Consider the following 26,306-nt stretch of genomic DNA (forward strand, 5'->3'; position numbering starts at 1 on the left):
ATTGCAGGTTTGCTTATGCGCTTTAATCAAGACGCTTGCTATACTTTCATAAATAATAAACACATTAACGACTTTAAGGACAGATACTTTGAGAGTTGGGCAAAAAGTGAAGACACGTGAACCCGTGCCTCTTTCTAGAAGTCATCATAATAAAGCTGCGTTCGCTCGTGCAAATTTCGCATCTGCAGACGAACAAGTAACGTAACTTATCGCTGTTTCTAAAGAAAACATGTGTAAGTACAGCTACTGCATTTCAGCAGCACTAACATGTGGGGTACGTGTGAGGTACGTACATGTGGACTGACATTCGGCTTACAGGACAAGGACGCTCGAGAAAATGAGCGAACGTACAAAAGAACTGATAGGCGTCACATTAAATGGCAGGAAGACAGAAGACTTCTAACAGACTAGTCGATATTCTTGCTGCCAATAGGAAAGGAAAAGTCAGCTGGGCTTGTCGCGTAATGTGAAGCATGGACAACCAACGGTAAGTCAGAGTGACTGAATAGATATACCAAGAGGTGAGAAAAGTAACCGAGGGTGAAAGAAAGCTTGTGGTGGCTATGCCATTGAGAACCGACGAGGCCCTCAATTGAATCAACTCACTCTCAAAAGTTCTGGGTTAAAGGCTATTCGAAGAGGCTCTCGTCATTGAGTAATTGGCATGTAATAGGCTGATAATGAAGACTATAGATTAACTGTGCCTTTCTTTGCCTGATGTTGATTGCATTGGCGCAAGGTATGTCGCGAAGATTGAGTTTGTTGGCGAAAGCTGGCGATCATGAACGAAACGTTGTTGTCGATCTAAGGGTACTGAGGCGCCTAGGACGAATGCGATTTCAAACACGGGGCGAAAATAAGCCGAAATCAAACTTAACCGGACATCGACAGCCGAGTCATCGTTCAGTGAATCTTTTTATTCTCGATTGGACGAAACAAAGTACTTTCTTGTGTGAATGTGCGTCGCTATGCCTCCTTCTTCTATTTAGTCGTCTACTTTGCTGCGCAACCCAAGTTTTCCTGAAAATCAAGTTTCAAACTCAGCTTGGAAAACAACCGATCTGTCATTCGTCCAGTAGTTTTCTAGATGACTGCAAAAAGTCTTTCGCTTGTATGTGCCCCACTGCATGTCGCAACTCTGGGACACACACACACACACACAAAAAATGGCCTGCATGATCTTTTCGACTTTCTGGCTTCGCAAGCAGTCACGTTAAAATTTATCCCCATAACTCTTATACACTTAATTTATCTATTCCTGCTTTGTCACATCACGTTAAATTTCTGAGCTATAATGAACAAAGTTTCCTTACGTAGGAACACTTGCTACTTGGTAAGCGACTGAAATAAAAGGCTTGGATTAGCCTAACGAATTCCAGCCCGAACACATTTTGGTACTTCTTGTGCCATGTGTGATATGTTTTATGAAATCCTCATGCTAGGTTCAGGTCCCGGTGATATATATGAAAGATTTGCATTCAAACTGCCTTCATTATTCTGATGCAGCTTTTTAACGATGTCTTCAAGTAACGATCATAGCGTCGAGCAAAGCTTTAACAACAAAAACGTAATACTGAAATTAGCTAGCCGCTTGATGGGTCTTAACGGAAAACAGGCCTGCAATAAGAGACAGGACGTAGCGATTGTGGCAGGGGTTAAAGTATAACGGCAATTCATGCTAATACCGTTCACTGCACTTCGCTACAACTACAAAACCGTACACGGGGAGTTATTGCAGTGAAGACTACGGGGCCGAATGCAATACGTGCACAAGGCGTATAAAGGACCTTTAAAGAGACGACCGATTTCTCTCGTACCAGGAAATTACACAATCACAGTGCGTGAAACACTAATATTGCCCGCAGAAGATGGTCGACTATCCAGAAAATGACGATAAAAATAGACACTCGCACTGACAACATAGATATTTGCACCGTTGCGCAGTACTGACAATTATTTAGAGTGGAAAATAGGTACCCTCATGTTCTAACAAAGCCAATGCATTTGCGCGGGAAGTTTTTCAAAGTCTTGTAGATAGCGCAAGAGGAGAAAAAAATTCGGTAGGTTCCACGTACCTAGAAAATCGACGTTATGGGAAGCATGTGAAGGGAGGGTAACGTTGTGGCAATTTTATATTGAGCAACGCGACATAAAATGACGCTAATAGTATGTGCAAAATATGTTTATGTACATATCTAAATATAAGTAAAAATTTATGTACAAAAGTTGCGCGCATACACATATAAAAAACAGTTGCAGATGCTTACATAACCAGTTGTTAGCACTTGTGCAACAATGCCAAAAGGAAAATGGGCATCTGCAACAGCAGAAGCGATAAGCTGATATGTAGTGCTGGTGCTCACGAAGATGGACACTGCTGGACACTGCTGCGTAACTCATCTTCAGTGAATGCCACCTAACTATCATTGACGTTAGCCCGACGTGACGGCTGTGTGACAGGAGTACATATGTAATATTTATAAAATTGGCTATTCCCCCTTCCCCCTTCTCCCCCTCCCCGCACTGCAACCAGAATTGGCATTTCACAAACATTACGGTCTACTTGAAAGGTGGTTACGAGACCCCACCTAATTGGCTCTGTGGTAGAATACTTTTTTGTCACGCAGAACGCTCGAGTTCGATTCATGCTGAGAACATCATATTTATTTAATGAGTTGATTGTGTCAACGTTTCCGATGTCAGATTTTTAGACACCAACTCGTTAAAATTACCCATGTGTGTTCTTGACGTTTCTGAGTAGATGATAAGTTTCAGTCATCTGTGACACATACCCGCGTACCAGTGGCACATGCGCGCCTGCAGGCATCTGCCACTGTTTAACGGGAAGTGTATGACAACGCACGTGACGGGATCGTCACAATATTCAAGTCTTTACTAACGCGTCATATTTGTCGAACCATCATGTTCTCTTATACTAATTTCGATTTACCCCAAGGTGAGGAGGTGATCACGAGCACACCAAGACGTACGTGGTAGGTAGGTAGGTAGGTAGGTAGGTAGGTAGGTAGGTAGGTAGGTAGGTAGGTAGGTAGGTAGGTAGGTAGGTAGGTAGGTAGGTAGGTAGGTAGGTAGGTAGGTAGGTAGGTAGGTAGGTAGGTAGGTAGGTAGGTAGGTAGGTAGGTAGGTAGGTAGGTAGGTAGGTAGGTAGGTAGGTAGGTAGGTAGGTAGGTAGGTAGGTAGGTAGGTAGGTAGGTAGGTAGGTAGGTAGGTAGGTAGGTAGGTAGGTAGGTAGGTAGGTAGGTAGGTAGGTAGGTAGGTAGGTAGGTAGGTAGGTAGGTAGGTAGGTAGGTAGGTAGGTAGGTAGGTAGGTAGGTAGGTAGGTAGGTAGGTAGGTAGGTAGGTAGGTAGGTAGGTAGGTAGGTAGGTAGGTAGGTAGGTAGGTAGGTAGGTAGGTAGGTAGGTAGGTAGGTAGGTAGGTAGGTAGGTAGGTAGGTAGGTAGGTAGGTAGGTAGGTTAGGTAGGTAGGTAGGTAGGTAGGTAGGTAGGTAGGTAGGTAGGTAGGTAGGCAGGCAGGCAGGCAGGCAGGCAGGCAGGCAGGCAGGCAGGCAGGCAGGCAGGCAGGCAGGTAGATAGATAGATAGATAGATAGATAGATAGATAGATAGATAGATAGATAGATAGATAGATAGATAGATAGATAGATAGATAGATAGATAGATAGATAGATAGGTGCCAGAAGTGCATGCGGTGCGCAAAGAAATGCTCCGAATTCAAAAATGTATGCCCTACCCATGATGTCCAAATGATATTCAGGTGCCGAGAACTTTGTGTGCAATTCGAAATTGAAAAATTTTTGTTCAAGTTATATGCTAACAACGAATCTCAAAGGTAAGCCACGTGCAAAAAGACTCGTCAGGAGTTCAGTCATCAGTATAAACATACACCTCAGTGCGCCGCCAAAAGAGCAGCGCGTTAATGCTTGATGAAAGGTTATTGAAACTTACCTTGTTTGTTTCACGCTTAGGCAGAGCATACATTGAAGCAGGGTGGCACGCAAGCATCTCATAGCGATGCTAACCTCTGGCCGGTTCCATTTGCCCCACGAATGTGGCGCCCTGCGAACATAAAACGTACATTTAATTTGCTGTTCAATGATTGCAAGCAGGTGCAACGAAAGGCAAATGAAACAAAAACTCTCTACTATGAATGGTCATACAGTAATGTGTATCATTTGAGATTACACCACTAAACCAACACAAAATAAAACCGCTTGACACAAGCTGTCAGTTATATATAAACACCCGGAATTTGCCATAATTGACCATTATTGGCCACTATTAGGCGAAATCAGCCATAATATAGGCAATGCCAACCAACATTACTCACATCAGCCAAGATCAGGTTAACATTCATTGTTGCTAGCTGAAATTACCCGAGCTAAATGTTCACTCACTTTCAGTGGCCGTGTCAATGTATCACCGCTTTATTACAGCGTTATTGATATTCTAACAAAAAAAAAACGGTGGCACAAATATTAGTCTCCATATTAAAAAAAATATCCTCTTAATGTTGAAGCTTTGAGTTTTACTATAGATCCAAGAGAACCATAAATCCTAATAAGGGTTTTCATCAATGATACAAGGCACATGTAGCAGTTTATTATCAACTGCAGTGGTGAAAAGAAACAGCAATACTACTCTCAAGAAAGCCGTGTATCCGGCAACTTTTGAAACATAGTAGCGCCGTGAAATACTACTACAACTACCACTACTACTACTACTCCTACTGGTAATAATAATAATAATAATAATAATATTAATAATAATAATAATAATAATTTTTTTTCAACAAATAAAGCAGTAAATATGGCTACGACTGCCAAAGCCAATTGGAGGCTTAAGTTGCACAGCCTGGAAGACAGACAACAAACCGAACGCGTTACATGATCGTAGTTAATCGCACAAATAGAGGTGACAAGACAAAATATCGTGCACGTTAGATTAGAAGTAGAGGGCATGTATGCTAGAATCATTCCTATTATACAGTAGTCACGGAAAGTGAACAAAAAGCAGAAAGACAGCGCAGCGATGTTTCAGAAGCAAAGTGCTACACTAAAAGATCGCTTACAAGTATGCTTGCAAATCGGTGCATATAAATCAACACCAGATGTACATTAGGCGTAGAGACAAACACACGAGAGCAGTTTTCTGAATTGGTATTTTCCTTTTATTTGGAAAATGCTGGAGAGTTGTAGTACATCGGAATAAGTTGGAACATAATAGGCTCGTGTCCTAGAAATAGTGAGAAAAAAAAAAGGCACAGGGAGAAAAATTGCTGTGTACAAGTCACAAAGTGAAGCTTTTTCCTCTTTCGTTCCCACATTACGAAAGTTCCCAATATACTGAGAATTTTTATAGGATGATAACATGGCAGTGAATCAGGACGTACTTGAATAGAATCCGTAAGGCCAATGGCGAAAAGTACTTGGAAAAGAGAAGGTGCGCTAACTTATCTCTTGGCATTTGTAACAGAAAAAAGTGTAGGCCAGAATGTCAGTACACAATGAACCGCACTTGTTTAGAGCGCTCAGCAAGCCCGTTCAGGTGTCGTTATCTGCAAAAACGTGCAAAGACCGACGCCGTAATGATACATAATAGTCAGGTTGCACGCTAGATACTCGTGCTATAATTCAAGCCTGAGCAGAAGCTTGTTGCTAACCTGAGGTCACTCGCGGTTGCGGACAGCAAGAGCATTCACAGCCACACGTGCCATCGCTGTAGACAAGTGTGATTTCATGTGTACTGTTGTGGGTGCTGCGGAAGTTTCTCACAAAGTGACTGCCTATTGCCGTTGATTACAATCATCTGTGACGGGAAATCCGTCGAAAATCTGTCGGGCAAGCTATCTGACAAGGAATGTGCGAACAAAGGTGTTCGCAAACATAGAAAGGGGCAGATGAAAGAAGAAGGGGGAAGGAACTACGATGAAAGGTGGGTTGCTCACTCTGCGAGGGAGACACATACAAAAAATACGTTGAAAGTAAGCAACGATTCAAAGTTTGCAATAAGGACCCAGTGCTCTCTTTGATGCAAAGCAAAGAAATATTCATGATGGATGAAGATAAATCGATGTGGACAAACACGACAGGAACTGCCATATAGGTCGTGCGCAAACAAGATGTGGGCGTGTCGTCACGAAAATAAGTATCGTCGTCAGGGTGTGGGTGTCACAATATCCATACAAATTCAGCACAATAGAAAAGGGATATTTTTGGATGGACAGCACTACCAGCCTTTCATGTAGATGCTTTGGCGTACACAGCTTCGAAACTCATTGGGCAAGCCTGGAGTCTCGGGCATCCTCTGAAGCCACTCGGTCACCAATGGTGCAGGAGTTTGATCGAGTGGCTTCAACGGCTGCAGTCAGAGTAGTAATAGCAGTGATTCAGTGATGCAAAAGAAGCTTCCCTCGGCAGATAGTAAGAGCGTGACACAATGTCGACTCAATTTACTAAGATATGCCTAACGAGAGTTCCGAGGGTATTTTTCTATGTGATGTCATTGATAAAGTGCGTCGACTTGCCGAAGCCAGCTTTGGTTTGAATTGACGTGGGTTGTTCTTCAAAAACGAGTACGTACATCCCTGTGCAATAAAAACACACACACACACGCACACGCACACACACATACACACACACACACACACACACACTCACACACACGCACACACACACACACACACATATATATATATATATATATATATATATATATATATATATATATATATATATGTGTGTGTGTGTGTGTGTGTGTGTGTGTGTGTGTGAGTGTGTGTGTGTGTGTGTGTTTAACAGGGATGAGAAAGTATAAAAAAGACGATATTGTTCACTCTTTCTAACGCTCCCACTGTGGTAAAAACGCTAGCAGGATAAAACTGTTCTCGGGTCACACGCACATAGATAGATAGATAGATAGATAGATAGATAGATAGATAGATAGATAGATAGATAGATAGATAGATAGATAGATAGATAGATAGATAGATAGATAGATAGATAGATAGATAGATAGATAGATAGATAGATAGATAGATAGATAGATAGATAGATAGATAGATAGATAGATAGATAGATAGATAGATAGATAGATAGATAGATAGATAGATAGATAGATAGATAGATAGATAGATAGATAGATAGATAGATAGATAGATAGATAGATAGATAGATAGATAGATAGATAGATAGATAGATAGATAGATAGATAGATAGATAGATAGATAGATAGATAGATAGATAGATAGATAGATAGATAGACACACGCACACGCACACACGCACGCACGCACGTACACACACACACACAACACACAAAACGATATCTGCGTCTCAACGCACCCTATACTCTCTTACAAGTTCGTCGAAGCAGTCACAGTGCAAGTGAACCTATTTTTTTATTGCATAGGAGACACATCAACGTCTGCGTACTGTGAAGAACATACATCAACTCCCGCAGGAGTGGTTACGTTGGAAATCATTGAGGGAGGTTCCAGTACTGCACTTGACACGCAAAGAAATGATGACAATGAGGAAACTTCGGTCTTAGCCTACCATTTCTCCATTGCATTTTAGTTTTGAGAAATTCAAGTGGTCGTATTTGTAAAGCATCTTTAGCGATCTGGCCTAAAGTGGTATAGTGTCGACATTTTCTTCGGGTTTCTCTCACCTAGACCCATTAGGACATTACGGCGTTCAAAATGAATAAATCATGCTCTTGAGACGTAAAACCTGAACAATTATTATTATATTGCATTGTAGACAAAACAAAGACATACGGAAAATGAAGATTCTGCTGGAAAACAAGTTACTGCAGGAATAACTATCTTTAATGATATATGTAACACACAAGCAAAAGCTGCTTCACATCAAAAAGTATACTTAGTTAACACGGACACAAAAATGATGAATTATGCGGCACGTAACGACGATACCAAATTGCGCTCGTCGTTTTATTAATGCAGATTAGCGTCCCGTATAGCTCTCCTGAACGTGAAAGCTGTTTTCTGAAATGCCGGCACTACAAATTGCTCGAAACATGAATCCTAACCATGTTAAACAACACTTGACACCTGCTGTGTTTTTTTTTATTTCGTGTGAGAATTAAGTAACCTCTGTTCGCAGATGTTACATGTCCTACAAGTTGCCTTTGTTGACCGTTTTCTACAAAAGTATCAGGACCTTTGTCTTGCTACCTCGACTAAGAGTGGTTTTTTACCCGTAGCTTGTCTTGAGCACTTGGATGAGGGAAAATAAACCTTCTTCTTTTCATACTACTAGTAATAATAATAATAATAATAATAATAATAATAATAATAATAATAATAATAATAATAATAATAATAATAATAATAATAATAATAATAATAATAATAATAATAATAATAATAGGAGCTTTATAATTATTAATATTATTATTAATATTATTATTATCGTTGTTGTTGTTGTTTTTGTTGTTGCAGCAGCAGCAGCAGCAGCAGCAGCTGATGCTGCACAGATTTTTCCTTATATTGTGTTTTATGCAAGTAATCCCTCCTTGCTGCACTGACCATAGGCGGCTCCTGTGCAACAACGATGCTCCACGCGTAGCGGGATGACCATGAATCGCCGTCACTTCTCGTTTATAGCTGTCTCGTAAAAAGTGCAAGGCACTTTAACTCTGCCACATTCTGTTCGAAACATAATGCTGTCTCTATGTAGTTTTTTATACAGTTGATGAATAAGCTTGATTCGCTTGAATCAGCTTGAAGCGCAACGGGTGCGCAGCAACAACCCAAAGAGACGCTCGCTTTGTCCAGACACAAATTAAGGTTCATGTGTAGCTAGTAGAGTTTTCTCCTGCAAATTTTAACAACAAGAAAAGACTATAAGGGCCGTAAAAGCAACGGCTCTAAATATATTTTCGGGTGCACACCATCCGGACTCATGAAGCTTAACTTTAATTGCATTAACTTTTTCTGCTCGTTTATCTGAATCGCGTTCTTGTCGATTTTACGAGTGCTGCTGTCACATAAATTCATTGTGCTAGAATAGTGTGTGTATATCTTATTCCTTGTGCTTCTCATAGTTCCATGCTCATTCGTAGAAGTAGTGAGCTTACAACCCAAAGGAAAAAAAATGACAAATGCTCGCACTAAACCGCGCATGGCTTGAAAAAGCAAAGTAAGACGGTTCTAAATAATAACCGCGATTATATTAGGTTGCTTCGAGCACTTAGTGCTTCGAGCACTTAGCTAAGTGATGCTCGGTTGTTTCTACGTGTATTCTTGGCAAAAGAAAATTTTAATTAAACAATAGACAGGCATAAGCATGACACGGATGTGAAAACTCCAAAAACATAAACTGGCGCTGAAAGCGGGCACCTCTCATAGATCTACGGGCATGTCGTTGTTAGCGTAGGTCTTTACTACTTCGGGGTTTTTGGCTCAGCGCCATTGCTTTGCAGCGATTCGTTGAGCTGACTCCTGGGTTCGTCAATTTTAGTGACCAGTAAAGATTAGTGGAACTTATTCAATTTTTTTTGTGGACCATATGTGTTTTTATGACGGTAGTCTTCTGGTAGATCGCACTCGCAGATACCCGTTAACATGACGATCGTTTTTTTTTCTGGTAGATCCCACAAGTTACCGCTATAGGTTAAGCAACCCCGTTAAAAGAAAGAAGACAAGTAAAATTGATTTGGAATTTCAAATTAGTAGATATGCGTCAATATTTGCCTCGTACTATAGTCAGTGGCAAGCTAAGAATAAAAAGTAAAGTGTACCAGTATTGATTTTTAATATGGACATCTAACTAGAGCTGCCCTTCGCTACAACGTAATGGTTAGGACGAACTAATACAAAAAAACTCCATTCTTATCGACACGTACAACCACGCCGGTCGTCGTTTGATGCAGTGGGAGTTCGTCATTGTGCCACGTTTAACGTGCACCAAAGAGGCAGGAGCTCGGAGTGTTTTGAAACGGCGTTGCGTCGTTTCCCCGGCGTGAAGTAGCAACACGGCGAAAGTACGAGAAATGAGGGCAATGCGGCCTCGTGGGCCGAACCTCTATTTATTTTTAGGCTGTCACCAGCTACTTCCGCCACGTAAGCGCTTACTAGTGCCGAGGAAGAATTACTTTTCGTGGAAAGTTCGAAGCACATTGCGATTATTGTTCATTGATTTCTTTCGATGTATACGGGTTTCAGCCAGAAAAAGCTGTTCGCAACGTTCGGTTCAGACCTCACCGCAGTTGTTCAGTAGCTTCGAGACTGTACGGGAATCTTCCGTTTAGATAGCATGGAGGACGCAAATAGTGAATTTGATTCGAGATCTTAAGCAGCACCAGAGATACTGCAGGTGGGTTCGATGAATGCTGCACAATAGTCGACTCATTTCGCCGATAACGAGCTTACCGACCACCGTTGCTTTGTTCGACGTTATCATGGCACAGTGTAAACAGCTTGCAAATTTACTTTTGATTTTCCGAGCACAAGTTCACCAGAATGAAAAGTTTCATTCTTGAACAAGACAACTACTGCCGTCGTCAACGTCATGACCACGTGACAATATCGATGAAGTACTATTAATAGCCACAGGTTATTGTTTTTTCTTGCGTAAGCGACGAAGAGTTTCCGCGAAACTAGAGTGTACTATAACAAGGGAGTGCCAGGAACCGTCGCAGCACCAATGCATAGAAAGTGAAGCCCAAACCGGGTTCATCCGCTCGCGGTAGTCTAGTGTTTGTTTCTTTTCCTCCGATGAATGGCACGTACCCACTTTGGGGGATTGGCCAAGAATGCGACTTTGAGATCTTTAAACGTTACTTTAGGTATGGTGGGTGATCAGAAAAAAATAAAGAAACGAAATGGCGATAATACGTAATATATTCCATTTGAACTACAAGTATCCCGATACGTGATACTTGTATCCGAACATGCTATTCTGAACAGGAGTACCCGATACCTGAAGGAACGCGACATTTATCCCCACAACATGATAGGCTTCAGGGCAAGTCTCTCGACGCAAGAAGCTATGAAGCTAATGAAATATCACGTTATTGATACGAACACAAGGGACATAGAGCCATATTGCGACTGGACTTGGAGAAGGCATTTGACAACGTTCTGCACCACTTCGTGCTGAGTAACATCTCAAGCCTTGGGCATGGCAAGCGCTTCCACGACTACATAAAATCATTCTTGACTGGCAGAGAGGCTATACTGACGATGGGCGATCTTGTTTCGGATCCGGTAAAGCTTGGCTGCAAAGCGACGCCACAAGGCTCAGTACTATCCCCGACCCTCTTTAACCTCGTCATGGTCGGTCTTTCTAAAAGACTCTCCGAAGTCGATGGCATTAATTATACCATCTATGCTGACGACATCACCGTATGGCGTACAGGTGGCAGCGATGGACGAATAGAGGTTGCGCTACAGGAAGCTATCAAGGTCACAGAAAACTACCTTAAACCGACTGGCCTTTGATGCTCGCCGCAGAAGTCTGAACTGCTTCTGTACAGGCCCAAGCACAGGGACCCCAAACCGAGAGGGGGGAAGCCATTAGAGGATATTGACATCACTCTTAGGACTGATGAGGGCAGTTTGATCTCTAGGGTGGGCTACCTCCGGGCTCTAGGTATGACCATCTAGTCGAATGGCTCTAAGCTGATGTTCACGAGTCTCGCCAGAAAAACTGACAATGCTATCAGACTAACCTTTGGGAATTGGGAGCTAGGCCATTGGGGAATTCGGCCGTTTGTTTTTGATCTCACAAAGGCGCTCATTCGCGAAAGCACTTAATGGCCGGCGCCATTGGTAATATAAGGCCCAACGTCTTGATTCGTCGTCAGGTCATTTTGTTTCGGCCAGTTAAATGTTCGCTAACTGCGAGATTAGAGGACATTCTTTGTCCAGTTACCTGAACTGTAGATAGGGAATATGAGATTTTATTTATTATTTTATATATCGAATAATTATGAACTGCCAAGATTGAAGTGCAATAATAGATTTTATGCCTTCGAGCACACACACCTCTTTAATGTTTAAATAATACAGAATCTTACAGGTTTCACAAAGTACAACAGTTTATGTGGTAAATAAATAGGATTGGGTATTGTTGCTCGAAAGAAACTGAATATTATGGCTCATATCTGATAATTTACACAGATGACGACTGCATGAGAGTAAGAGGGAATGATCACATGGCTTCCTCTTATGTGAGTTGAATACACACGAATAAAACCAGATAAGCTCTACGTACATTTGCAAGAAACCAAACAAAACATAAACAATAGCAGTTTTTTCCGTCTTCGAATACAACCGATGAGTGAAGCTCCTGAGAAATGTGACGCAATCGACTATACGCGCTTGATGCCGCTGCTGGCTTTCATGAAGGCGGTGAGGTTGGGAGTGGGTGGCGAGAGCGTCTGTGCGCTCGGTGGCGGAAACGACTGAGCGAGTCATTAGAGAGTTTTAGTACTGCGGAATGGTGCTACGTACGCATCACGCAAGCGCCTTGCGTTACGTGGCGTCGTTTGCCACTTATGGGCTTTTAGTACGCCGTAGTACCCGCGTACGGAGTGAGCGTGAAGCGTGTTGCGCCATCTGGTAGATCAAAATAGAAGCACGTGTTGTTGACAGCCAATGTGAGCCAATCCAAGTGTTATAGCCAGATTATGGCCATATTTTAAGCCACAGAGCCGGTCAGTGCTTGCCTTCGATGCCGCCATTTTGCAAAACGAAGTCTCGCGCTGTCGCGAACTTGTTCGATCGAGAGCGGCGCGATCACCTCATACGTACGCACGCACGCATCTCATGCGTGCGTACGTAGCGGCTGCGTACGTAACGCGATACGTGCGCGTTGCGGTCTGCGCATGCGCACTACGCAGAACGTGGTGTCCTTACGTACGCAACGCCGCCACGTCCGCAGCGTACGCAGTACTAAAACTCTGTATTGTGCGCAGCGCGAGCCATCTGCCGCTGTGCCTGCGCAACCACTGCGAGTTCAGCTCAGCGCGCTTGACCGGCGCAGGGAGATTCTACAGTGGATTGCGGGATCAGGAAGCTTTTCTGCTTAAAAGTAGACACCTTGTACACCAGGGTGTTTTCGATGCCTTGCGGATTAAATTGCGGGATTAGGGAGCTTCGCTGCTAAAGGGTAGACACTTTGTGCATCAGGGTGTTTTCGGTGCCTTGCGGAATAAATTGGGAGCTTCGCTGCTAAAAAGTAGACACCATGTACACCAGGGTGTTTTGAATGCTTTGCGGAATAAATTGCGGGATTAGGGAGCTTCGCTGCTAAAAAAGTAGACACTTTGTACACCAGAGTGTTTTCGATGCCTTGCGGATTAAAAACGTGATTTGGGAGCTTCGCTGCTAAAGGGTAGACACCTTGTACACCAGGGTGTTTTCAATGCCTTGCGGATTAAATTGCGGCATTAGGGAGCTTCGCTGCTAAAATTAGACACCTTGTACACCAGGGTGTTTTCGATGCCTTGCGGATTAAATTGGCAGATTAGGGAGCTTCGCTGCTAAAAAGTAGACACCTTGTACACCAGGGTGTTTTTGATGCCTTGCGGATCAACAAAGTAAACGGTGTGCAAGTGCAATGCTAAATATTTCCGTGCTACTCCAAAGCTCCTGAGGCCCGGGCGTGACATTTGCGCCACCGAAGCCATCGGATTTCTACATCAAGCATCATACTCCCCCTGAATCAAGCATAGTCATGCGACATGTTCTTCGTTTGTACAACGAAGCCACGTGCACACGTAATTTCTTTAAAACGAGAAATTAGCCAGAAATTTTCTTGGGGAGGGGGGTATTTCCTTGATTTAAAGGAGGGCCATCACCCTTGATATAGTAATTTTACGCTCTCTGTTGCATGGCGCTAAAAAGTTTGGAAGGGGAGGATAGGGTTGAGCACGGGCCCGGTGGGCCACCCCCTGGCTACGCCTCTCATGTAAGAGGGTGTTACGTTGCAATCGAAAGTTTAACGTTAACCCCAATATCAGCTGCCATTTTATTGTGCCAGCATTTCCAAGTCGACTCGGCCAGTACTTCCCTCTCTGTGTCACATAAGATAGCCACATTCGCACGCTCGATGAATAGGAATATATCTGGTGATGTGAATGTGAAACTTGTAAAAAAAAAAGCACTGAATGCAGACTACGAAGTCAAATCGCTATATACCTCGCAAACCTAGACCCGGAACACGAAGTTTTGAGGCGCTTATATCACGTATAACGTCAATCGAAGGTTTGCCCGCCTCTTTGCTAACGACTTCCTCAGCATTACAGTCTGTCGACATAGAATCTAATTGATTGATATGTGAGGTTTAACGTCACATAATCACCATATGATTGCGAGAAACGCCGTAGTGGAGGGCTCCGGAAATTTCGACCACCTGGGGTTCTTTAATTAACGTGCACCCGAATCTGAGCACACGGGCCTACATTTCCGCCTCCATCGGAAATGCAGCCGCCACAGCCGTGATTCGATCCCGCGACCTGCGGGTCAGCAGCCGTGTACCTTAGCCACTAGACCTCCACGGCGGGGCTGACATAGGATCTAGGAATGAACATTTAGTCTGAAAGCATGCAGTGACGTAAAGATAGCACGTTTTTAAGGGCTACAACAACGCGTGGGATCTCCGCTTTGTATCATCGCACTATAAAAGCGTACGCACAGAAGTCGCAATGCAGAACACGTGCATTCCATTTGGTCGGGTCGCTTGTGAATTAGACGACACAGCATACAAAGAAACTGATAAAAAGAATTCGGGTGTAGATAATGTATAAGATCCCCCCCCCCCTTCCCGTCGCCTTCTTCTTTCTGCCCCTAGTCATGTGAAGCCCTGAGAGTGATAATTGAACCGAAACACGTTCCTTGCTAAGATAGCGACAGACGAAAACGTAATGACCGAAAAACAGTTCTGACAGCGACGCATTCAACTCTAAATATAATGGCCAATTTGGCGCCGCGCGCCTGGAGATTAAGAAAGCAGTTCACTAAATCGAATCAGGCTTTTGTGCGACGTTGCCGCCATGTTGCAAATTGCGGTTTGTTCTCGGTCCAAAGTAACGAAGAATGCAGATGCGATTTCGAGCTCGTTCTCCGTAGCTTAACCGCAGCTCGTGTATCTGTGGCACATGCAAATGATAAAAGGCGCATGTGTTAACTAAATCAGAGGAAGAAAATGCATGCATGGTCTGGGGGAACAGCGTTTCATTAGGACAGTTTGCTTTTACACGCATGATTGGAAGTTTGTTACTTTTAAATGCAAATTGACTGGCTTAAATAGATATTTTCTCTCCTGAATCACCAAAAACATCCAAATCACCGAAACCATTAAAGCACCGAAAGCACCAAAATCATTAAAGTCACGGCAAGCAGCGAAATTATCACACGCATAATGAACACCAGAAGCGACGAAAGCGTCAGAAGCACCAAACCCCATAAGCTCCAGAAGCACCACATCAACCGGAAACCGCAAAATCAGTGAAATGCACCAGAAGCAACAAAATTATCAAAGGCACCGAAAACGCCAGAAGCGCCAAACACACCGCAAGCTTGTCGGAAATACAGGAAATGGGAGCGAAATGCCTGAGCTTTAATGCTAAGGAAGGAAATCTGAGAAGTTCATAATGTAAACAACTGAGTGCATGCCCACGTGATGCATTTCCAAGTCTTTCCATCGGGCATATATCCGCAAAAAATCACACACGATTGCAACCAATACTTAGCGGTGAATGAAGCCAGCGTGCACAGTGGCAAAACTGCGTAGTTTGCGCATAATTCGCGAGATTATTACGGCACACAGCAAACGATGTTTTTAAGCTAGTATATAGACTCGAAAACGACAGTGTTTGAGAACGAACAGAGGGCTCTGTTATTTCTTCTGGCGGCTCGGTTTCATCTCGCTTGCGATCTTACGCCATACAAGTCTGGGAAGTCCGCGCCGACTCGCTGAATTGCAAGAAACTAATAGCGTATTTAACAGTGAAAGGAGGGCGGAAAACAAAGACACTCAGTAGAAGTGAAAACATAAGCGCTAAAATTACCAGCGCTCGTGTTGTCCCTTGCTCGTATCAGCATCCTTGTTTTCTGCACTGCCATTCCTTTTTAAATATGCAACACAAGCTTAGAGCGTCGCACCCTGTTGCAACATCAAACGACACTTGTTTTTGAAACGACATTGTGAACGTGCGAAACTGTCGACTGCGGCACGTGTTGCGAATGCGTGTAGCGGGAAAATTAAGTTCTCCTTTCGGCCTTAGGTGCGAGTTTCCAGTGGGAGCGCTGAAGAATAAAAGTCCACGCACGTGTTAGGTCGTTTTAGAATATCGTTGTGAAGTAATAAGAAAACCTCACGAGCGTGCATAGATACGTGTTCGCTTCTGCAGCGATCGTTGAATTACTTATGGGCTGCGTAATAACTGGGTTAAGGAAAACGCCGCACCTGCGCGAGATCAGATTATTGTAAACGAGCGCTACGCAGTCGTGTTTTTTTTTTTTTTTTTTTTAGGGGCGAAGCTTTTTAAAGCGGCACCAGTTCGTCCCTGGTCGTAGTACGTAACATGTCTTACGCTTTGACCTGCAAGGTGGTGCCGGTGGGAGATTTCTCCTGTGCGTTGCTGAACAATAGATAATTCGCAGCGTGATCGTCAACTAAAAGCCGAGTTCTCCTGTCTCTCATTCCCCATTAGCAGCCATTGGCAAGTACATTGAGCCCTATCTGACAAGAAAGGGTTGCTACGTTTACTCGCTGGGCTTAACCTCCTCGTTTTTAGAAAGGTTTAAAGAGTGTTGGGCCGCAGTGCCATGAATACAGTGAACTAGTATATACCATGAACTCGAGGTGGTTAAAGGTGGGAAGTGGACCCGAAGCGCAAGCCGTAAGAAAGTGTGCATGTGCCACCTCTCGTTTATTCCTTGGAATGTCCGCTGGATGGCGGTGCTTCTATATGCGGACATATCGGGCCAAATGCGAAGGGGTAGACACGGTATGCAGTACGTGTGGAGAGGAACAGGAAACTGCTGAACACTTGATAATGGTCTGTAAAGGGCTTCATCACCCTATAATTCCGGATGATGGCGCAGAGTTTTTCAAAGCACTGGGGTTTAGGGACAGGGAGGGCAAAATAGACTTTAGGCGGGTAGAATTAACAAGAAGGAGGTTATCTGATTGGTGGCTAAAGTCAAGGAACGAGTGGAAATTAAACCCTTCACTGCAATATACGAGTCCTCAACCTCGCTGTTTAAAGGAAAAAGAATTTAGTTTTTGGTTCACTAAGTATTACAGCTTGGTGGCATGAGCCACCGCCCGATCTAAAGGGTACAGCCATATCAATCCAGCCATCCATCCGAATAGATGATGAAAAGATGCAAGCTTGTGGTACTTGGAGTGTTGACTAGATGGACGAACGGACACAGAGACAGATGCATGGATGGACGCAAGGATGACTGCACAGACGAATGGACGCATGGACGGACGCAGGGGCGGATGAATGGACGAACACAGGGACGGACGCACGAACAGACGCACGAACAGATGGGTGGATGGACGTGAGGATGTTAACCCAGACGGACGCACGGATGGAGGAAAGCAAGAACGAATGGACGGACGGATGCTTCACCCCACTTTCCATCATTCACCCCGTGGATATGCTGCCTTTTTGTGTGTGTGTGTGTCCGTAGACGTACCAGCTGAATGACGGTCACTCATTATATTCACGACGTTCATACTACCACGCGTTACCCCTAATTCAGCGCAAATTTTGAATAGTAGATCACGTTAATGTCGTTTCAATTTGCAGAAGGTTAGTAAGATTTTTCATATGTTCAATTACTGAGTGAGGGTTTAAGAAAAAAACACTGTATGTCTGTTTCTTAGTATTTTTATGTTCTAAACCAAAGCTTGTGAGGGGCTACAGATTTTGTCTGTGCTCTCGAAACGCAGCGTATGCACACATACAAGCACATGCAAGAACATAAAAAGAATCGTTCGACACGTCCCTCCTCCTCTCCCAGATAGGCCCGTGCCCATGGACGCTGGTGACTCACTAAGTTTTCCTTTGAAAATTTCTTCATTTTTCATTCGCAAACAGCCTAGTGCTAATCAACACCGTGATCATATTACGGTGCAACAGCAGTGCGCACAATAATTTGCACCCATCGAGCTGCACAACTGTGACTGATACAATAACACCTCCCGAGAGATCAGGTTATAATAATTGTTAGAGCTTAGCGTCACATGATATGATTAAGAAAGACGCCGTCGTCACGGGGGGGGGGGGGGGAGGCTCCGGAAACATTGACCCCGTGAAATTTTCTAACGTGCGCGTAAGCCCACGGGCATCGGGCATTTTGGCCTCCATCGAAACGGTGACCACCGCGGCGAGAATTCGATGCGCCAACCTGCAGGTCAACATCCGGGCACCAGAAAAACTAGACCACCGTGGCGTGTGCCCCCAAAAGGAAGCACGTAATACGAAAAAGGGGTTTAATAAACAATTCGCGACTTTATACAGCAAACACTTGCGTTAACTGTTGAGGTTCAACTTTCCAGAGCCACAATAGGATAATGGGAGACACCGTAGTTGAAGGATCTGGATATTACGACCACCTGAGGCTCTTTAACGTGCACCTCAATTTACAACAGCAGAGACCTATTTGAACACTCTATATAGCAATATCACAGTGTGACTCTAGATGGCTTCCCGGAGTGTGTAATATCTTGCTGTGGAGCCCCCAGCCCGCGTTATGTTTCTAATGAACGCTATTCGATTGTCCGAAAAAGCCACATGCTTTGTAGTGCAATACTAATGTTTTGTCGAGATGTTTCAGTGGGTCTCTGCTACTTATAACGAGGACTCATCGTTATTGATAACGAGCTCTTTAGAAGACATATGATTTCCTTCGTGTATTTGTAAATAAGTTATCACATGATGCCGTTCTTGCCGCCGAAAGATGGCACCGCGTATTTATGTCCCCGAATTTCCGTAAACGAATGACATACAAAACTTTAGATTCTCACAATTTTAAGACGAGTATATTGCCTCTTGCCCCGCCGTGGTGGCCTAGAGGATAAGGTACTCGACTGCTCACCCGCAGATCACGGGATCGATTCCCGGCAGCAGCGACTGCATTTTCGATGAAGGCGAAAATGGTGTAGTGTGCTCAGATTTGGGTGCCTTTGTGTGCTTCGTCTTCTTCTTTTTTTTCTGCTGCTGCCGCCACCGCCGCTGCTGCTGCTGTTGCTGATGTTGCTGCTGCTGCTGTTGTATGATTCATTGATAGATTGATTGATTACGTCTGAGCGCATTGCGATCGATCAGCCTTCAAAACATTCACTCGTAGCTCAATTGACAACTACAAAACAATTGGAATTTAGCAGTTCTCAGAAAGCTGCTATATTAAAAATTAAAAAAAAAAGCCAGGCCTGCGCGGAACGCGCCGCACAGTCACAGCTAAATAGAAGATTGGCCTTTCAAAGCCTTTTCTAAACACTCCTTGGAATCCCACAAGCACACTGCTGGGAACCCGCTTCACCGTAAACAATCGTAATTTTCTTTGTAATAATCATAAATTTTGTGTATTAGGCCTGCAGTCACTATGCTTTGGAGAAGCGTGGTATCCACTACACACTTGTTAGGAATTCCGTGCAATCTCTTTATGCAGTGGCTGACGACCATTAAGAAATATCACTGAAGTGGGTATCCGCCACAGTTAATAGGTGATCAAGAACAACTTTTCTAATGGGTTGGAGCATTCGACAACCCACTCGTTACACAATTTGCATTGCGTGACGCCTGGCTGTTCCTTTGATTTTTTTTAAAACGCTTTGTAACTCATATGAACGCGATTCCTTTCCCGACATCAAGCCTGCCTAAGGCCAGTTTATGACCGAGTTCTAAATACCCGCATGACTCAGTGGTAGAATACTGGGCTGGCACGCAGTGGACCAGGCTTGGAATCTCAATGCGTCGTTGGTGTTAATAAGCTTTATTTTATTTTTTCGTTCGATACTGGTTACGGACACCGGCGGTGGCGGCGGCGGACAACTACGGCTCCGTGCGGTACACGTGTTCTGATCTCATAACAGCTTTCGATGTAAAAATACCGTGTCAAATAACGCACGCAGAACCAGGAGGCCATAAGTAGAAAGCGGAAGGAAATCTAACCGCCTCAACATCAATAGTTTTCGTACTTTAACTTTTCAGGTCATACTAAAATATTTACACGCTTTCAGAGCGACCACCAGTTGCCAAAGTTAGTCATTTTGCAGCTGCACACCACTAAAGAAAATCTTGGGTAGCCCTGTGCCAAACGTTTACAGTGTGCGAAGCTGAATATAGCGTGTCTCTGTACAAATGCGCACTGTAAATTTCACCTTTTTGACACTATGAGGACTCAAACCTAGTTTAAACCTAGTAAGCAGACGATAAATGCGCCTCGTAAAAATAGTGGCTGATCTAAGCGGCCTTGCATGGATATTGTTAGTGGGGCGTTGATATATATATATATATATATATATATATATATATATATATATATATATATATATATATATATATATATATATAAATATAAATATAAATATATATATATATATATATATATATATATGTGTGTGTGTGTGTGTGTGTGTGTGTGTGTGTGTGTGTGTGTGTGTGTGTGTGTGTGTGTGTGTGTGTGTGTGTGTGTGTACATATAATGCCCCTTTGTCTGCATACACTTCTGACACTTAATAAAAGAACTACACTTATAATAAAAAAACATCATCATAAATTTTCTGGCTGCAAAGGAGTTACGTTAATAGAATATTATAAAGTAGCACATTTTAGGCTGCCAATACAAAATGAGGACTGAAACTGGCTAGAGTGAATTTACGCCGATTAGTAGACGGGCTATATATACAACTCACACTTTCTAATACGTTTAAGATAACCCCTTTTGCGTAGAGTTCATGACTCGGAGGTACATACGTTCCTTCAGCTCGGCTGCCTGGCTCGGCCTCCTGGTATTACAAGCACTTGCTGCTTGCCTAAAAAAAGGGAAATAAGTTCAAGAGCACGTGATTAGCCTAATTTAAAAATAAGGACTGTCATCCTGTGGAAAAAGTGATCGCATCCTTTGTGCACCAGTTTCTTTTTCTGTTTTCCTATATGCATACATTACACAATTAAGTTTAAAGTGCCAAAGGCACAATATGAATGTCAGCTAAGTTGTAGTGGAGGTGAGGGCTCGAGAATTTTCGAGCCCATAAATTAATAGCCACCTAAATCTTGACGCACTGGCCTCAATAACATTTCACCTCCGTCAAAATGCGGAAGCGTGGGCCGGTATACTATCCCGCGACCCTCGAGTCGGCAGGCGGACATCATATCCACAACCTCGGCAGATTCGCTAATGTTTCTTTGCAATCACAGGCTACACAAAATATTTTGTAAGCCATGCCCGACACGGGAGGACGTCACTCAGGTCTTTTTCGTATTTACATTTTCCTAAATTTGACAGTTACAGACCATAGCGCGCCTCAAATATTAGTCGCAATATTCAGCTAACAGCCTTTAACCATTCGTTAGGCGAAGCACTGCCATCAGGGCACAAAGGGAGAGGCAACGGCAGGTATACATGCGTACGTCTGATTGGGGTAATGCTTCTGATGTCTTTTTTATCGCCTGAAAAACTCACGCAAAATTGTCAAAGCTCTGGACAAAGAATGAAAAAAAAAACATGTTAATGAGCCATCCGGCGGTCCATTTGGCTGTCGAAGAACATTTTTTTCAATGGAGCGTAAAAAGAAGAGTCGTTCCACTAGAGCTAAAGTGTCCCGGACAACGTGTCCGACGTTTGAATAGGCCTATCGGTCTGAGTGAAAGGCAGTCTGTTCTGTAGTCGTGACTGTTTTCACTTGTCAGTGGAGTGTAAAGATAGTTAGAGTGCTTCAGACAGGCTGCTCCAGATCTCGTTAGGCCGGCGCGCTTTTTTGACAAAGGAGGTCTTTTCAGGGTAGCTACGCGAGTGCCAAAAATAACAAAACGGGCACTCGTTCGGCTGACATACTAAGCTGGCATGTAAATTCAAAGCCGAAATCGGGGCTGACAGGTTGAACGGCACAGAGGACCATCGAAACGAATGAGCCAAAAGGGGAAGGTTTCTTGGAAAGGATTCGTCGACGCGTGCGTCCTCTTTATCTGCCGCGATGTTATCTTACTTTTTGCTACACGCTTCTCACACATGTTCGTGTCGTCGTAAAAGAATGAAGGAATTGATAAGCAACTGCCACGTATTGTGTCTGCCTTTATCAGCGAGATGTTGAGCACGAAAAAAAAAAAGAAGGGAACTAAAGCGTAAAGCACTGTTCCTGCCGGCGAATAATAATAAAAAAAAACGAGATGACCGTGTGTGGGGCTAGATTCACCAGGATTCTCACTCCTATGTCCCGTTTTCTATTGGTTCGCCGCATCCAGTTTGCTAATGCGTACCGCATTACTATTGGCCAAACATTTTTTGGCGAGTTGAACTAAGATATTGTAGCTTTTTTTTTTCGCTAATGTGGGGCCTGCCTATAACGCCATGTATAATTAGCTCCGTTTAATCAAATTACTTTACTGGTAATAATAATAATAATAATAATAATAATAAATTTAATAGTTGTTGTTGTTGTTACCAGTTGCATGTATTCAAGGATCACAGAAAAGGGGAAGGAAGCAAGATAGAGAACTGCGACCTAGCCCCTTTTAGTCATGAATTAAGATGGGGAGTTAGAAACGCGTGAAATTTGCATCACATTTTTTTTTCATGACACTCAGTATTACATCGCAAGAAAGGATAGGAAAGAATGTGTTCTTTTGCGTGAGTTTCAGTAATTATTGTTGTTGAGTGTGTAACTAATTATCTATGTATTCTGTCACCAGTCAGAGTCAGTATTTGCATAAAAATAATCAATTAACAGGCCTGCATAGGATGCACAGCTTGTTTTTTTTTTGTTGTTGTTGTTGTTGCTCTCCTTGTGAGTGCAGAACAAAAATACTTTTAACGCTTGTCCTCGGACGCGGCACGCCGAACGATCGGCAAACATGGTAGTGTCTGCAGCGAAGTAATCATCTGCAGCAATACGCAGCACAATGAAATTAAATGACCGCTAAGTGACTCGTCGGAAAGCCCGCAGACATGTGCGCACCAAGACAGAAAGTTACGTAGGCAGATGAGATGAAGATGTTGGCAGGTATATAGAGGGGCAGCAGCAAGCACAGGACCGAGTTGACTGACGGAACATGGGAGATGTCTTTGTCTTGCAGTGGACAGAGTCCGGCTGATGATGCTGCTGCTGCTCCTGCTGCTGCTGCTGATGATGATGATAAAACACGCGGCATGTGACGCGCCTTCGAAGTTTGCGTACCCAAGTTTGTGCGCTGTAACTGAAAGGCTAGGACAAAACGATGGCCTACACTTCCTGTAGTAAGGAAGAGATGCAGAAGAGTAGGATAGAAGGGAACAAGAGGAAAGAAGAGAGCGAACTAAACAAAAAACGAACATGAGAACTTCGTACTAATGGTGTGAATCCTCGAGAAAGAGCGCAGCTTGGTGGCCTTCAATGTAAGGTATAGTGTGGAAAACTACACCATTGTCTTGAAGATAATCCCTTAGGCTGATGCAAGCGGCTCCGACGTTGGGACAGTAAGGTTTAACCTTACCTCTCTCTTTCTTCCGTCTTTGCATCGGTTTGTTGTACCTATTGCTTGCAATTTCTTTCTTTAGCTCTTTATCTACTTCTTTCTCTTTCTGTCTTTTTCTGCTTTCCGCTCCTGTCCTTTCGTGTCTTTTTATTTGTGTCTCTCCGTCTTTCTTTCTTTATACCTCTTTCTCACTTTCTGCCTCTCTTTTTCTTAGTTCTCCTTTATTTCTCTGTTTCAGTCTTGCTGTCTATTTTTTTCTGACCATTTCTCGTGTCTCTTTCTTTCTATCTCTTTCTCTCTCTCCGTGTGTCTTTACCTAATTTTGAGTCATTTTATGTGTTTATTCTCACTATCTTTTTGCTTTTTTTTATCACTTTCTTTTTATCTTTTTTCTCTCTTTTCTTACCTGTTCATCAGTGCTATTTTCCTAGTTCTGTTATTATCCCGTGTTTCACGTGACTCAGTTCACCGAGCAGAGCTGTCGCCTAACACTCGCCCATGTTGTACTCGGTAGTCAGGCTTTTTCTCGATTCCTGTAGCGCACCCTAAGCTGGGATTTCTTGCAGACACCAAAGTTTTTACGGCGTTCTTAAGCAGCTCTGCTGTAAATTATGTCGAAGACTTGACCGGGGATAAGCAAATACACTAAGAATATTGAAAGTTCTGTTTTTTGTCATGACGGCCTGGAGGCCTCGGCGGGCTTTGCGGTGTTGAGCAGCACGCCCTCTCGGGAAAAGATGATCGTTCATGGTCGGGCGCCTAAATTCAAACAAGTTATATTTATTGTTCAGCAATGGCAACTGCGTAAAGATTGCGAACCCGTCTAAGACGTTTCACGGGATCGATAAGATGCACATAACGGACTGTCCACGCTCCCTTGACGGTATAAGTGTTCGTGAAGCAGTACCGAACCAACTTTACGCTTAATTTAAGAGGGCGCTCTTGAACGTTGAGTGAAGGAAACGGAGGCTGACATGTGGAGAATGGGCATGATTAAGAAGTCCGCACTAGAGATCTATCGAACCTTTAAGTAGGAAATTGCCAAGGAAAAGGATCTATGATAATACTCGGGGTAGTTCTCTACTGTTTGAGGCCAGGACGGGAGTACTGCGAACCAAGACATATCGGGCCAAATACGAAGGGGTAGGTACAGTATGCAGTGCGTGTGGAGAGGAAGAAGAAACTGCCGAACACTTGATAATCTTCTGTAAAGGGCTTCACCCTATAGTTCAGGATGATGGCGCTGAGTTTTTCAAAGCACTGGGATTTAGGGACCGGGAGGGCAGAAAAGACTTTAAGCGGGTAGACTTAACTAGAAGGAGGTTATCTGATTGGTGGCTAAAGTCAAGGCACGAGTGAAAATTAAACCCTTCACTGCAAAATACGAATCCTCAAACTCACTTTTTAATGGAAAAAAATAAATCTAGTTTTTTGGTTCATTAGGTATTACGGCTTGGTGGTGCTAGCCACCACCAAATCTAAAGGGTACAGCCATATCCATCCATCCATCCAGCAAGCCACGACCACGAACATGGTGTAGGCTTGGTCCGTTTGCAGCACCGTGGTCGGGGTGCTTATTTAGCAGGTGTCAAATGGATCAGCAGACGAATGTTGTCCATCATAGGCTAAATTTCCGGCAGGCACACTTAATATGGTTACAACTCAAAACATTCAGATCCGCCTCTCAAATTAAACGAATGCTCACGTACCAAAATATCCACTGGACAGTGTCATCATTTTTACCGACACGCTCTAACAAAGCAATCAGCTACTCAAATCTCGTTACCTTTCTCGCCAATACATTTTTTGTCCTACGTATATGAGTACGGACACTATACACGGTGCCACGCCCCGCCATGGTGGTCTAATGGCTAAGGTACTCGGCTGTGGACCCGCAGGTCATTGGTTCGAAACCCGGCTGCGGCAGCTGCATTTCCGATGTAGGCGGAAATGTTGTAGGCCCGTGTGCTCAGATTTGGTTGCACGTTAAAGCCCTAGGTGGTCGAAATTTCCGGAGCCCTCCACTACGGCGTCTCTCACAATCATATGATGGTTTTGGGACGTCAAACCCCAGATATCAATCAATCAATTATGCAGGGTGTTCCACGTAAATTTAGCCAGAGTTAACAAAAAATATGCCGGTACACGTATTTACGACGCAACCAAATACATGTTGCTCACCGTTGCCTGCATTAGACTATTTTGTCTGTTGTCAAATATTGTTTAATTAGATACGTTTAAATGACTAACTAGATAGATAAAAATTTCATTGAGAAAGTTGTAGATTAGTTTGCAAAACGTCTGATTAGACAGTTTTGAACTATATATCTGTTAGGTATTAGTGTTTTTCTGCTAATTACAAATGCCCGCGAACTACAAAAAATACCGCGTCACAAACCCACGCGTGCGCCAATTCGCGCAATGATTCCAGTGTTCTCTAACATTTCGTGTACGAACGAAAATCGTATTTGCCCCATTGTGCTGTCTCGGCAGGGCCGAAACGATAGTGCTGGCTTTGCGACGAACGCGATTTGCTGTCGGCCACAAAAAAAAAACGATGACCACTGTGACTGCTTATTGCTGTCATGAAACATATTGCTGTCATGAAACATATAATGCACTATGA

At 43.5% G+C, this 26,306-nt stretch overlaps 1 protein-coding gene across 3 annotated transcripts in view; it reads right to left on the reverse strand.

Annotated features, from left to right (window-relative positions):
- The window catches only part of LOC119165635 (glycine receptor subunit alpha-2-like), a 367,416-nt gene that overhangs the window by 24,777 nt on the left and 316,333 nt on the right, over positions 1-26,306 (reverse strand). For all 3 annotated transcript variants that reach the window (XM_075873508.1, XM_075873509.1, XM_075873510.1), the window contains one exon: positions 3,966-4,076. In XM_075873508.1, the coding sequence (XP_075729623.1) occupies positions 3,966-4,076 (111 nt within the window). The remainder of the gene's footprint in view (positions 1-3,965; positions 4,077-26,306) is intronic.

Source organism: Rhipicephalus microplus, chromosome 9 (genome assembly GCF_043290135.1).
Source record: "Rhipicephalus microplus isolate Deutch F79 chromosome 9, USDA_Rmic, whole genome shotgun sequence".
NCBI lineage: Eukaryota > Metazoa > Arthropoda > Arachnida > Ixodida > Ixodidae > Rhipicephalus > Rhipicephalus microplus.